Here is a 15,433-nt window from a genome sequence, read left to right as displayed (position 1 = left end):
ACTAGGGCTCGACTTTATTTTAAGTGTTTTGGAGATGGCACAGAAGTGGCATTTGCCTTAGACAATGATTTCTGACAACAAACTTCTTTGATATGTAAGAATTTCTCAGAACATAGATTTGTAGAAGACTCAAGCATAACCTTTATCAATAGCGATTGAGGTAGGGGACTTAGATGCTTATCTTATGGGGAAGGAAGGCATCTTTAGCATACCAGACAATGTTCTTAGCACAAAAAGGTGAAGTTACTTCTCTGTGAGCAGGGGTCAAACAGGTCTTTCAGGAGATACCTTTGCTCTCATAATCACAAAAGAAGTTCCTCAATAGGTTCCTTCACAGGGAGTAATCAGCAAACACAAGGCCAGAAAATTCTCTAAGCAGAAAAAATAGGTGGGGGTAGATATTTGCCCTTAACTCTAAATTAGGCTCTTTGCCTCAGGGCCAGACTCAAGCCCCCTTTATTATGTAAGTCTTGGATCTGCCAGACCCTTGGGAAGAGCCTTTTGACAATCATCTTTGGAAAGGCAAGGACATGCCTTTCCTTATGATCAATCTGTGTGGGGAATATGGGTCTGATCTGGAATATTGTGAGGCCTGGTCAATACCAGCAGCCTCATTTCCAACATGAGCCAGTAGTAGCAGAAGGAGATACCAGTTTCCTTGCTGTGACTGCCATCCAGAGAGGTCGGTGCGGCTCCCAGCATGGGGCATATGTGGGACAGACTCGAATAGCACTGCAAGGGCTCTCAGAACTCAACCACCACTAGGAGCAAAGCACACCAAAGGTGGGTTGGGACTTGTAGCCTGGACCTTCCCAGGTCCACTGCTTGCTAAACACAGTAACAACAGAATTTTTCTGTAGGATTTAAACAAGACCCAGAGGCTCATAATATAATATTTAAAACGTCCAGGATACAATCCAAAATTACTCAGCATATGAAGAACCAGAGCTTGCATGAGAAAAGACAGTCAATAAATGCCAATGCCAAGATGACACATTGTTGGAATTAATTTACAAAGGCTTTAAAATGGCTATGATAAAAATGCTCCAATCGGCATCACAGACATCGTTGAAATAAATGGAAAAATAGAAATGTCCTGCAAAGAAATAGAAAATATGAAGAAGAACCAACTAGAAATTGTAGAATGGAAAAATACAGCCACCAAATTTAAAAAAAAGCATCTCCTCACTGGGTGAGCCCAGTAACCCAGTGGGGATGACAGAGGAAACAAGTCATGGAACTTGGAGATAGCTAAGTAGAAATTATTCAGTCTGAACACAGAGAAAGAAAAACAGATAGTCCCCTTCCCAAAAGTCTATCATTTATGTCATTGAAAGCCCAAAGCAGAGGAGGAAGAGTACACGCTAAAAAAAATATTTGAAGACATAATCGCTGAAAACTTTCCAAATTTGGCAAAAGACAAAAACCTATAGGTTTAATCATTTCAGTGACCCCCAAGTAGGATCAACCCAAGTCAATCTATGCCCAAATACCCCCAAGTCTGCGCGCTGCAAATGAAAGACCAAGGCAAACGTTCTGAAAGCCCCCGGAGAAAAATGATATATTACCTATGGGGGGAAACAGACTCAACTGACTGCAGATTTTTCATGAGAAACTAGGAGCCCAGTGGGAATTGGCACAGAGGTGTCCACCCAGAACTCTATATTCAGTAGAAATATCCTCAGAAAATGAAGGTTGATTAGAGAATTCACCCTCCCTGCCTCCCAGCCTCCCTCTTTCTCATCCTTCTCTTTTGAACAAACCCGCGGCTCATTATTTCTTCGGGGGAAAGAGCACCTCGCTGGAATGCTCTGCATGGATTCAGTGCTCAGGATGTCAGGCACTTTCACTGACAAGGCTTCATTCTGTCCCCGGCAACACTGTTTCAAGCACGTAAGGAATGGTTGGGACCACAGCACCCGAAGCCAAGCGGTCTCTCTACCAACATGGTGAATGGCAGCACAGCTGAACACAGAATGATAATTACTGTGACCCACTGTTTCGTACCAACTTTCAAAGAGGAAAGAGCTTAAATATGTCAAATTTAGAGAAGAACGTCTGAGGACATCCTGGTTCCCATTGAGTAAAATCACTGAGATTTTTTTTTTTTTTTTTTTTTTAACGTTTATTCATTTTTGAGAGACAGAGAGAGACAGAGCACGAGTCAGGAAGGGGCAGAGAGAGACGGAGACACAGGATCCGAAGCAGGCTTCAGGCTCTGAGCTGTCAGCACAGAGCCCGACGCGGGGTTGAACCCACAAACTGTGAGATCGTGACCTGAGCTGAAGTCTCAACTGACTCAGCCACCCAGGTGCCCCACTGAGTGGTTTTTTAATGTGGTTTATACTATCTCTGGGTGAGGCCAGATTTACAGATTTAACCTGTGATTTGGTATAGCACTTGCTTTTTCTTGAAATGACTTATTCACTCTTAGGGAGGGAGGGGTGTTTCCATTCGTGGACAAGGCTGGAGGCCAATTCCAGGATCAGGTGTGGTGACAAGGAGGTTTTTAGAAAGGGCACTCTACGTGGTGTGGTGTTGCTTTTTAAAATCTGGGAGAGGAACGCTGTCTTTATTATTCCTGAAGGAAATGAATAAGTGAACCATGCAAAAGAGAAATGACACCGCAGAGATGCTCTCTCTACTCCAGGGAACCTTCTTCACTTCTCTATCCTTTGTGAGATGATTAATAGATTGATTTTATTTAAACTGTGGGAAACAAATGAAACCATTAAATGTTTATATTTAAAGCAAATACATTACTAGAGGTAGGGAAGCTTTCTGTGGGCCACATGGCCTGCCCCGAGCCCATAAATGCTCCTTCCGACTTTCCAACACAACTGCCAAACACTGCCTCCACACATTCTTTATAAAACTTCTTTTCCAGTCCAAATCCACTTGGTACTTTCATTATGGTCTTGTTAAAATTGCAAGATGTCCAAAGGGACTTACAAGATAGATTTTCCCTTTATTGAGGAGGAGCAAAAGAGGAAGTATATAAAAGTATTTCTATTTGGTTATTCCTTCAGGGAGACATAGTAGAGAAAAATAGTGACACTTCTATAGGAAGAATATCTTTTAATTTGACATTGTTTTAATGGTGAGCATTTGGGGCAAATGGATATGCTTTTCCTCCATTTTAGCACCTTGTACAACATCCTGAATTGGACTTCTGGGACAGATAATATTATTTTATTTACATGTGGAACAAATAAGTGAATGTACCTACAAGATATATGTTGATCATGGGCTTTGTGGAAGTGCAGACAAGTACTTATGATATTGGTTCTCAGAATTAGGTCAGTTTTATCCAGTTTTGTATCTCTCTACCAACTCTCTAGACAAGCTTATTATGGGGATCTGATAACTATTTCTGTGCTCCCATATGTAGGGACCTACTTAAATGTAGCAAAAACTTCTCATAAATGACAAACTCAGCAGTCACAACATTACCATATTAAAAATTTTTTGTACCATTTATTCATTTTTGAGAGACAGACAGAGTGCGAGTCGGGGAGAGGCAGAGAGAGAGGGAGACACAGAATCCTTAGCAGGATCTAGGCTCTGAACTATCAGCACAGAGCCTGACGTGGAGCTCGAACTCACTGACTTTGAGATCATAACCTGACTGAAGTGAGATTCTCAACTGACTGAGCCACCCAGGCGCCATCTTGATTGCATGATCCTTCCCTCTATATTCCTTTGTTGCTCTATATGCCTTTGTCTTGAAGCATAAAGGTCAGCAAAGAATGGTCTTGGGGAGGGTGTGGTAGTCCCTGAACATTCACATTCACAGGCAGGTACACGAAAAATTGTGAATTATACATTAAAATTATTTTTCCTGGGGGTGCCGAGATTGCTCTTAAGCATCTGACTCTCAATTTCGGCTCAGGTCATGATCTTAGTTAGGGTTTGTGAGATCATATCCCCAAAGGATTCTCTCTTTCTCCTTCTCACTCTGCCAATCCCTCACTCACTCTCTCTCTTTCAAAAGTAAGTAAATAAACATTAAAAAAATGATTTTTTCTCTTTTAGATCTTGAACTTGCCTGAACTGATTGATGACACCAAGTATAAAACTAACCACCTTCGGGTACAGAATAGAAAAGAGCTTATCAAAATACTGTCTGCACGGTAAGCTTGGACCTACTGTTTGTAGATTTAAGAATTAATGTCATTAGCATTTACCTGGGGTTTTTTTTGGCGGGGGGGTGTTCTTTTTTGCCTTATTCCAATTAACTTGTAATTCTCTTCTATTTCACAAAGCTGATTAGTGGAAAGATATTTCAAAGCCATGCTTTTTCTTTATTTGAAAACATTTTGCATATCTTATTAAATACTGAGTCATAACAATGGTATAAATAAGAAAGTCAAATGGCTTGAATTAGGTCCCTTCTCTGTAGCATGTGACTGTTTGGGATTAGTCTATTATAAATTCTAATAACAGCAATATTACTAGTAATAATCATTTAACATTTCTTTTGCCTCTACTCTTTAAACAATCTACATACCTGACCCCATTTAGGCCTTATCGTCATTCTGTGAGGTAAACTCTATTTGCATTTTACAGATAAGGAAAGTGAGACAAAGAAAGTTGAAGTCAAACATTTGTTGGCCTTTCTGTCCTCCTGACAGAAACATGCAGTTTATCATGATGATGTTTGGAAAATGCCAGATTGAGTTACGGGTCATAACGGATTAGTGTTAGTCAATTAGAGTACTTGACCTTCCAAATTATTCCATTCATGTCAGGTTATGCTTTGGTTAAAACCTGTATCAGTCTTGTGCTTGCTTCGGCAGCACATATACTAAAACCTGTATCAGTCTTTCAAGTTTCCCTCAGGAAAGGGAACTAATTCTTTATCTTTCCTACCAGTTTCACTTTTCTTTATGTCTAAATTCCATCTCCAGAATAGGTATCCGGGTTCTGGAGGGTCTAAATGCCCACATGAGCGGTTCTTTAGTACAGAACATTTGCGGCTAATCATGCCAGTGAATTAAGTACTTTTGTTCGAATATCCTATCTTGTCTTTTGAAAGGGCCCTTGTTTTCCTGTGTAGTATGTACCAAAGTTCTTAGACAATAAAATTCTGCTACTGTAATGTTTATTTCTGTCCCTTGGTATTTGGGGATCTCTGTGTGAATCAGCAACATTCATTACCTATTTTCCCTTTCCTGGATCACAAACCCTTCTCTGCGATGCCGGATTCCCCTTGTGCCCCACGCCCGTGGATCAGCGGGGGCTCTGTGTGGGACTGAGTACGGAGAATACAAGAGCCAGGTCGGCCTCCCCTGTCCTGGTCGTTCGCTGAATATCAGTCCAGTTCTACCACAGAGCCTGGGAGCCCTCGATCATTAACCTTTCTCTAGATGAGAATTGGCCATTTATTTCTGCTCTTTGCCTCTCAAGCAGTTTTTAATTCATTTAATTCATTGATAGGACTTCTTCCTTTCACACCATGGTTACCCACTTTCAATAATAGGCATTTGTGAGAACCTTATCAAAAGCTCTTTGAGAGTCTAAATAAATTGTATCCATGCTGTGAGAAGAAGCGGACCCAAGAAAAATACAAAACCGAGGCAGATAAAAGTGTCATCTTGGTACTCAGCTGCCGGCCCCTTTCATAGCTTCACAAAGTTACGTTACTGTTTCCCTGTGTCCTAAAATCTTTCTTCCTTGCTCAGTTCTGCCATGGAAAGACTTCTAGTAGCATCTGTAACAGATTAATTTCCATTTTCTCTCTTTGGGGTGAATTAAATAATTTGTCGCCTTCTCCTTTCTACTCTTACGTACGCAGAAGTGAAGTTTCCTCGTTGTGGAAACCCATATGGTTCTTATGTTTTTATACAGGCTTAACAAGGAGTTAAGGAACCAGATCACAAGGAAGAGACGGGGGAGGTCTTCAGAGAGGAAACTCGATAGGGGAGGTCACATCATCCAAGTCCTGCTCTTAAGGCCCAGACCACAGAGAGCCGTTTCACTGTGGAGGCCGGTTTCACACTCCCTGGTGCCAGTGTGATGTTTTTGGTGCTCTCTTGTGGTAAGCAGGCTTCAGTCTCTGCCAGCTCAAGTCTCTTCCGCATGGTGGACCAAACAGTGCTGAGCGGGGAAGGTTAGGATATGATTCTTTCCCATTTACGACCCTGTCGTTTGTTTTTCTGAACACGTGTCACTGGATTCACTGGTACCGTTGATTGCTCGGTTTTCAGGGGTCTCTCTGAAAGTTTAAAAATGTATCATTTTCATTAGCCAATTTTACGTTCTTTGTGAAATTTTCACAATGTTTAGTGGCTCGCTATTATCGGATGAAAGCTGGTCTTTTTAGTCTGACGTCACAGTCTTCCACAGTTTGACACCATTTTTTTCTTTCCACCTTTTCTCAGCCTAAAGCGCCTGCTATAGCCACACTCCCATTGGGTGGGGTCTTTTGTTCTCTGTCTGGAATGCTTCCCAGACTCACTATGATTTGAAACAGAGTCATGCTTCAAGGTCACTTCCACAGCTTCATGAAACCATCCTCAGATGTCCCTTCTATTTGGGGTCCCAGTCAGATAGCAACACTTTCAGAAAAGAAGGTGTCATTCTGTGCCTCGTATTGAGCCAGCAGTTAGCAAACAAAGAGAATCTAACTTGTTGGGAATGGTTCTGTTCAAGGTGTACTTGACACACCCCTCTTTTCATTTCACAGCTGCCTCAGAACCTGTGAATCACAGACACACCAGCTCCCAACCACAGAAAGGAGGCAGGGAGAAGGGAAGGGGCGGAATCAGCACTCATTAGATGCTTTTAATGATCAGCAAAGCATTGCTGTTCCCACTTTACAGATGCATATTCTGAAGTCTCAAAGTTAGACACACAGTGAGTAGTTAGTTTTGATTTCAAAAGGCTATATCTTTTCCATATGTCATATTGTCCCCTCCAGTGGTACATGCAATGTTACCCTGTCTTTGCTTATTTACTCAATAAATGTTTATTGAACACTAGGGAGAGAGAATAAAGGAAACACAGTAAGTTGGTGAAAAATAAGGGAAGGAAAATGAGGAGTGCCCAAAGTTGGCTGTGAGGCTGCCTTTTTCATTTAAGCTGGTCACGGAGAGCTTCTGTGCTTAAGTGACATTTGAGCAGCATCCTGAAGGAGGTGGGGGAAGGGAGTACGGAGAACTCGGTAGAGGCTCTTTAGGCAGCAGGTGCATGAGTGGGAGTTTAGGGAGTAGCAGTGAGGACAGTAAGCCTAGGCTCAGTGATCAATAGAAGAGTGGGTGGAGGTGAATCCAGAGAGAGAGAGAGAGAGAGAGAATGGAAGGAGGTGGGTCCAGGAAGAAAGGAGAGAGAGTGGGGAGAGGTGGCCAGCAAATCATGTTTAAAAGTTATGATAGACTTTATAACAAAGTAGTTTCTTAAACTTGTGAAATAAAGGGATTATTTTCATCATGAAGTCAGTTGGCTTCTCAGCCACTGCTGTTTTCTATCCAACCTGGAAGACACGTATTTTCCAGTTTGATTGACACATGCCTGACATAGAACCTTTTATTAGTTTAAGGCATACACCATCATGATTTGATACCTGCAGGTGTTACAAAATGAACATCACAATAAGCTTAGTTAACACCCATCACCTCACAGTTATAGATTTTTGTTTCTTATGTTGGATTTTAAAGTCTACTCTCTTAGCAACCTTCACATATATGGCATTGTTAACTAGTCATCTTTGTGTTCTCTGTGACATTCATAGACTTTTTGGAAAGCCTACCAGGAAAGTCAGTCACTTACCTCACTTTCTGTTATTCCTGCTAAAACCGGTGTGATGCTCCTCTCTGAGAAACCAGGCTCATTCCGGAAGGCAGCTGCTTATTTCTGTCAGCAGCTGAGCTTTCCACAGGCGGCACACAGTGCGTCTCAGGTATTCTCAGGTGTTACTGCCCTCCCCCTCACCAGACCAGCCCTGAACATGTTTTACTTTTTTTTTTTTTTTTTTTAATTTAAAGGTGGAAGACTTCTCCCTTGGGCTTGCCATTTTATCCAGGGTGTTGCAGAATGTCTGTTTACCCAGCTGCTAAGATTGAAAACGATGCAAGGAGAATACATGTTAAAAGTCCCCAGCTAAAACACGGGAGAGATCTAACAGAGAGTAATCCGGGGCCTGTTGAAACAGCGCTCAGGAGCAATGACTCCTAGGTCACTGCTCCTCACACACTGAATCAGCATTTTTGCAACTGTGAGGACCTCAAGGGACAGAGTGAACATCTTGACCTGCATTGAAACCAAGAGAAGGCTAGAGATGCTGTGTTAGTAGTTGGGGAGAAATAAGAGGAAGACACGCAATGAGGAGGAAGGAGAAGAGAAATGATGGAGAAAATAGAAATGCAATTAGCTTTATTTCTCTCCCTTCCTTTCTTCACCGCCACTGGCTCTGTATGCTTGTCCGGCAGCTACACAGATAAAAGGAGGTCTGGGTTCCTGAGGAGTTCATGATCGAGTTAGGAAAATAAGCAGGTAAAGCAGTGGCTTAAGTAGTGTGTGCTCACACTAAACAGACTCGCAGGGTGCTGGGAGCCCAGAGAAGGGCAACTACCTCAATGTGGGCAAGTCCGGGAAGGCTTCCCGGAGGTGGTACCACCCGAGATGAGTCTTTTTTTTTTTTTTAAATGTTTATTTATTTTTGAAGGAGAGAGAGACAGAGTGTGAGCAGGGCAGGGTCAGAGAGAGAGGGAGACACAGAACCCAAGGCAGGTCCCAGGCTGTCAACACAAAGCCTGATGTGGGGTTTGAACCCACAACCTGTGAGATCATGACCTGAGCCGAAGATGGACACTTAACTGACTGAGCCACCCATGTGCCTCCCCCCTCACCTTGAGATGAGTCTTAAAGGAAAAATGGAACGAGGTGAAGAAAAAAGAGAACTCAAAGGAGGAGCTATCTGACTGAGTAGAATTTCACACGGAGGAAAAAAAAAATAAGAGGAGAAGAAAAATAAGGTAGCTTAGAAAGAAGCTGATGACAACTTTTAAATTGCGTTTTGAAACACGCTGCACATGTTAAGCAAGATTCTGTCAATAGAGTACTAGTGAAGGCATCACTAAAGAGTTGGTTACACTAAGATGATATAAATAAAAGTTAGCCGTGTAAGATAAACTGACCTTTTAAAATGCTGTGGCAATTCCTTTAGTGAAATAGTAATAGGTTTTGGTTTTGAATGATCTGATTTTTCTTAAGTTTCTGATATGTGATTGAATATTTACTTACTTTGAGAGTTTACTGTATTAAAAACAGTGAAATTATTTTTTTATTTNGATAGCAGGCTCCAGGCTCTGAGCTGTCAGCACAGAGCCTGATGTGGGGCCTGAACTCAGGAACCATGATATCATGACCTGAGGCAAAGTTGGACGCTTAACTGACTGAGCCCCCCAGGTGCCCTAGAAAACAGTGAAATTAAATGCCAGAGTTCAGGGCCTTCTAAGCAGNTGATCACTTTTAGAATTTGATGTCAAATTATTTTAATATTTTAATTTTAATTTAATTTTATTATGTTATTATTATTATTTTTTTAATTTTAGAGAGAGAGAGCAGGGGAGAGGGGCTGAAGGAGAAGAAGAAAATCCCAATTCATGCTCGGCACAGAGCCCAACACGGGGCTTGATCCCATGATGCCCAAATTATTTTTTAAATTAAAAAAATTCTTTTTAATGTTTATTTACTTTTGAGAGAGAGAGTGAGAGTGAGTGGGGGAGGGGCAGAGAGACACAGAGACAGCATCTGAGCCATCTGAGCTGTCAGCACAGAGCCCAGTGTGGGGCTCGAACCCACGAACTGTGAGATCATGACTTGAGCTGAAGTCGGATGCTTAACTGACTGAGCCACCCAGGTGCCCCCCAAATTATTTTTAATTGGCCTGTTTAGAATATTGGAGAGTTGGACCCGGAGAAGTTTTTGGTTGTTGCTTGAGAGGTTGTATGTTCAAAGGTGCCTGAATATAATGTTACTTTTTAAAGACTGACATCTTGGTCTCAACCAGGCAAATTGGGTCTTTCAGCTTCCCCGCCTAGGTCTTTCAGGGCGTCTTCATAGCTTTGAGAATAAAGATTAAATTATTTTTCTTAACACATGTAATTGCCTCCCTCCTTGTCACCCAAATACCAACTGCAACTCCTTATAATGTGTCCTGGATGTTTAATCCTCCGTGTCTTCCCATAGGCTCTTTGCTTTTCACTAAAATGAGACGCTTCTTCGTCTTACTGGCTCCTTCCATTCCTTCAAAATGAGCGCAAGCTTCGGGAACTTTCCTGCCTTACTTCTTGCCTGTGGTAAGCAGCCCCTCTTATGCTGCCACAGCAAAGCATCTGTTGCACTCAACAATCATTCGTTGTCCTCCTTGACAAGATAGTAAGGTTCTTAAATAATTTTTACATTTCTTAATTTCTTATTTCTTTAAGTTTATTTATTTATTTTGAGAGAGGGAGAGATCAGGAGCAGGGGAGGGGCAGAGAGAGAGGGGGAGAGAGAATCCCAAGCAGACCCCACACTGTCAGTGCAGAGCCTGACTCGGGGCTTGATCTCACGAACCATGAGATCACAACCTGAGCCCAAATCAAGAGTCAGACACTTAATTGACTGAGTCATTCAAGGAGCCCTCTTATCTTTTAAAATAACTGAATGGTTTTGAGATCAGCTTTAGGTTCATGGGGATATATGGAAACCTCTGTACCTTCCTCTCAGTATTGCTCAACACTCCCTACCGGAGTCGTACATTTGGTCCAATTGATGAATCTACGTGGATACATCATAAGAGACTATGTATCTGTTTTGCTTTTTATCTCTAATGCCTGTTAAGTTTCTGGCACTCAATAAATACTGTTTACTTAGTAAATGTGTGACTCAAGGAGCAGCATCACCCAAGTTTGGGTGGCCAAAAGGAAAAGAGAGAAAATTCCCAGTGTTGGGTCAAAATAAAAAAAGAACAATGGAATATTACTCAGCCATCACAAAGAATGAAGTCTTGCTATTTGCAATGATGTGGATGGAACTAGAAGGTATGCTCACTGAAGTGTCTGTTCAACAAAGAAAAATACCATATGATTTCACTTATATGTGGAATTCAAGAAACAAAACAGATGCGCATAGGGGAAGAGGAGGAAAAATAAGATAAAAACAGAGAAGGGAGTCAAACCATAAGAGACTCTTGTTTTTTTGTTTATTTACTTATTTTTGAGAGAGAGAGAGAGAGAGAGAGAGAGAGAGAGAGAGAGGAGCCTGATGATCTCACACTGTGAGATCCTGACCTGAACTGTAACCAAAAGTCAGTCACTTAACCTAGTGAGCCATCCAGGTTCCGAAAGAGACTCTTAACTATAGAGAACAAACGGAGGGTTGTTGGAGAGGAGGTGGGTGGGGGAAGGGGCTAAATGGGTGATGGGCATTAAGGAGGGCACTTGTGATGAGTGCTGGGTGTTGTATGTAAGTGATGAATCATTAAATTCTACTCCTGAAACCAATATTACAGGTATGTTAAGTAATTTGAATTTAAATAAAATCTTGGAAGGCCCTCCCCCAAACCTCCCAAAACCAAAACAAACAAACAAACAACAAACAAAAAAACAATGGCAGCCAGAAATGAAAACTTTCCAAACTAACCTAAGAGGACTGTATTATGATCACTGAATGTCAAAAGGCCTGAATTTGAGGCCAGAATCTTCCACTAACTCTGTGGCCTTGAGTTAGCCCTGATTCCTTGGAGCCTCTAGGTCCTCATGTATATACAATGTGCATAACAATACCTACATCACAGTGAGAATTACAAACCAGAGCAGGCCAGAAAGCAGCTAGCGCGACACAGCACACAACAATGCTTGGTCTGCGTTAGGAGAATCTCAGTCCCTTAGAATCACACATCACACAGTTCCCCAGGTTTGGTTTGGTTTTGTTTCTTTGTTTGTTTGTTTGTTTTACCATCGAATTCCTCCTGTATCATATTTTTTACTCATGAACCCCCTATCTTTGAGAAATATTTCTCTCCCAAGCTGTAAATATTTCATGAGTTTCATACTTTTTACTTACTTAATCTATTCATCTGCCAATCAAACCCTGCTTAGGATGATATAACAAGTATTATTGATTATTGTACTGATTTGATCCCAGTGAAAAGAAAGCAGGATATTGTAGTTGGCCTGTATGGTGGCCGTATGGCCGCTAAATGATTTCTGTTCAACTCTCTTGAAAAATTGAAAATAGCTCCCAAGACTTGGAATACGTTTAACTTTGTTCTGCATTCTTAATAAAGACTATTAATAGTGCTTAGGTTTTTAAAACCGAAATGGACCTTAACAGCTCATAGTCTATTCCCTTTCAAGAGACACTTGTTTCTCAGTGGGGGCCGATGAGTTTGGAACTTGTGAACACACCATTTAAGTTATTCCTTGCAATGGTGGCTATACCCTCATAAAGAACGACACATTAAAAAAAATTTTTTAATGTTTTAGTTATTTCTGAGAGAGAGAGAGAGACAGCATGAGCAGGGGAGGGTCAGAGAGAGAAGGAGATACAGAATCAGAAGCAGGCTCCAGGCTCTGAGCTAGCTGTCAGCACAGGGCCTGACGCGGGGCTTGAACCCACCAACCGTGATATCATGACCTGAGCCGAAGTCGGATGCTTAACCGACTGAGCCACCCAGGAGCCCCAAGAATGACGCATTTTGTGTTCCTTAGCTGCTATGCTGTGTTAATAGCCTCTATGAAAAGCTTCAGCCCAGGCCTTTGAACTTGGAAGTAAAATATGTCCACGAGTTGTCCTGTGTCATTTTTATGGTTAAGTTTTTTCAAGGCTTTAATGGGCATTTTTGGCCTTCCTGAAATCTTTTGATTTTAATTTTTTGCTAAATAACATCTATAATTTCCTTAATTTTTATTCTTAGTAGAAAATGAAGCTACAGTTGACCCTTGAACAAAACAGGTTTGAATTGTGCAGGTTCACGTATGTGCAGAATTTTTTCGATCCAGGACAGGACTGTAAATGTACTTTCTCTTTCTTATGATTTTCCCGGTAACATTTTTTCTCTGGCTTACTTTGTTGTGAGAATACAGCATATAATACACGTAACATAGAAAACATGTGTTAATGGACTATTGTGTTATTGGTAAGGCTTCTAGTCAGTAGGAGGCTATTGGTGGTTAAATTTTAGGGAAGTCAAAGTTATACAGAGATTTTCAACTGTGTATGGGGTTGGCACCCCTAACCTCTGTGCTATGTAAGGGCCAAATCTACTTTATGTTTAATTCCTTAATGGCTGCCTGTCATTAACTCCTTCCCCTGATCCCTTTCTTAAATCTCCATTTTAGTCCATCGTCTTGTCTTCCTTATCTGTCTCGTCTTCCTGTCCTTATCCAGTCTTTGAGAATTTGAACTCTTTTAAAATGAAATTCTAAATGGATATGATGTATCACCTTCCTAATAATTGGATTTCACTTACTTGCATGAAGGTTTCATTTGAATAAGTAATTTCCTCAGAGGACAGAGAGAATTTTATCAGCATGCACCTATATGATAGAATTTAGAAGGGCTGGAAGCAACCTCTGTTCCATGGAACATAAGCCTTCCTTACACTGATGATTTCAGGGGACTACCATTATAGATTTTTTTTTTTTGCTCTAAAAGTTTGTGTATTCTTTTTTGTAAAATTTTTTTATTCTTATTCTTATTATTATTTTTTTTTTTTTTTGAGAAAGAGAGAGTGTGAAGAGGGGAGGGGTAGAGAGAGAGGGAGAATCTCAAGCAGTCTCCGTGCTGTCAGTGCAGAGCCTGACCCGGGGCTTGAACTTACAGACCTGTGAGATCATGACCTGAGCTAAAATCGAGTCACATGCTTAACCAACTGAGCCACCCAGGCTCCCTAAGTTTGTCCATTCTTAAGTTTCAGATAACACAGAGAGAGTTAAAGCTTGAACTCTTATTCCTTAGTGTACGCTTTCTCAGACTTTTTCCTCAGACTAGATTTTCACATGGAGAAAGTGGAGAAATCATCAAAGCCCAGGCTGCATAAGTGAGGCGGAGAGCAGAGTGAAAGGCTGAGAGCACTCAGGAGCCCCAGAGATCAAGTTCCCCCCACGGATGCTTCTGCCAGGGCTGGGAGCCTGGGAAAGTCTCTTTTAACTCTGATTCATTCCTCTCCTCTCTAAACCTGGCAACAATCGACTCTCCCATGTCTACATGTTTTTAATATATATAGAGAAACTTATTGTTCACTCCCTCTGAAACTCTTTGGTTGGTCTAAAATTCTCTTTCCCATATGATCACATTTTAAAAGCTTCCTGCCAGCCTCCCCACCCTCCCCCCCCACCCNNCACTTCAAAATTCTTACAGTTTCTTGAATCATATCATTGTAGGTTAATCTGGCGTTTGCTGCAGAGGGCTGATTGGGATACATGGATCTGATGTTTTGGTGAGGGTCACATTGGTTTTCTTGTGCATTCCATGGCAGCTCTGCCATTATCAGCTAAGAGATGTTTCCTTGTAAAATGTCTCTATTTTATGTGGTATGTTTTCTGAATGTTGGCTATTTGGAGGTAGATTGAAGTGGCTCTGTGTTGTTACTATAAAATCAGCCTGGAGGGAAAAAGAATGAAAGAAACACAGCCCTGGAATGTATTGTTTTGGCTTACTGATCGCATAAGGAACTACTGCAACTCTGAACGGGCTCTTTCCACCCTGTTAGGAGAATTCTTTGTGACCGAGGATCGAATGATGTCTTTAAGTGAGTCAGGATGAAATGGAATGTCATCCCGCTCCCCTCACCCCCCACTCCCATTTTTTTTCTTTCCAGGAGGGCTATAAACCATTCCATACTGCCTTTTAGTAGAAAGAATTAGATGCTGGTGGTGGGATATTTATATGTGTGTGCAGGGGTGGGGAGGGGGTGATGGCGGTGAGAGTGAGTCCAGTAAACTACGTCTCCCTGGATAAAACATTTAATACCCTCGTTTCTCCACTGGAACTTAATGTATATTTTTAGATTTATAGAATGCTAGAATCCTAAACACTTGGGGAGCTGGAGAGGGCCTCAGATACCGTTGGACTTAACCCCTTCCTAAGTGTAAGAACTTAGAATTTAACAACATTGTGGCTGGAGACCGCTGATCTGGTGGGAGACTGCACAAAGCCAGCTCAGAAGGCCTTCCTTTGGGAAGGGTGTAGGCACAGCTCTCCAAACCTTTCTGGCTGACCTTGTTTTGCTCTTGACTGTTGAATTGGATAGAGAATCTGGAGTTTGACTCAGTCTCTTGACACTGGTGTGCTCCTCAGACTCCCAGGCTCATTCCTGCCCTGCCCAATTTCCTGCCTGCCTTTGGCTCCCACGGAGCTCTGTTCTGTAAGTGCTTTGCCCCTGCTTGGGTTCTATTCTTATCTCTTCTTTGCTCTGGTGCCCTGGCATAGGCCTTCCTCTGGT

At 41.7% G+C, this 15,433-nt stretch overlaps 1 protein-coding gene across 2 annotated transcripts in view; it reads left to right on the top strand.

The window, feature by feature from the left end:
- SUGCT (succinyl-CoA:glutarate-CoA transferase) overlaps positions 1-15,433 on the top strand; it is a 707,967-nt gene that overhangs the window by 290,862 nt on the left and 401,672 nt on the right. For both annotated transcript variants that reach the window (XM_077781125.1, XM_077781124.1), the window contains one exon: positions 4,036-4,133. In XM_077781125.1, the coding sequence (XP_077637251.1) occupies positions 4,036-4,133 (98 nt within the window). The remainder of the gene's footprint in view (positions 1-4,035; positions 4,134-15,433) is intronic.

Source organism: Crocuta crocuta, unplaced genomic scaffold, assembly GCF_008692635.1.
Source record: "Crocuta crocuta isolate KB4526 unplaced genomic scaffold, BGI_CrCroc_1.0 scaffold108, whole genome shotgun sequence".
Lineage (NCBI taxonomy): Eukaryota > Metazoa > Chordata > Mammalia > Carnivora > Hyaenidae > Crocuta > Crocuta crocuta.
The sequence above is the reverse complement of the archived record's forward strand: the minus strand, read 5'-3'. Positions and strand labels throughout refer to the sequence as shown.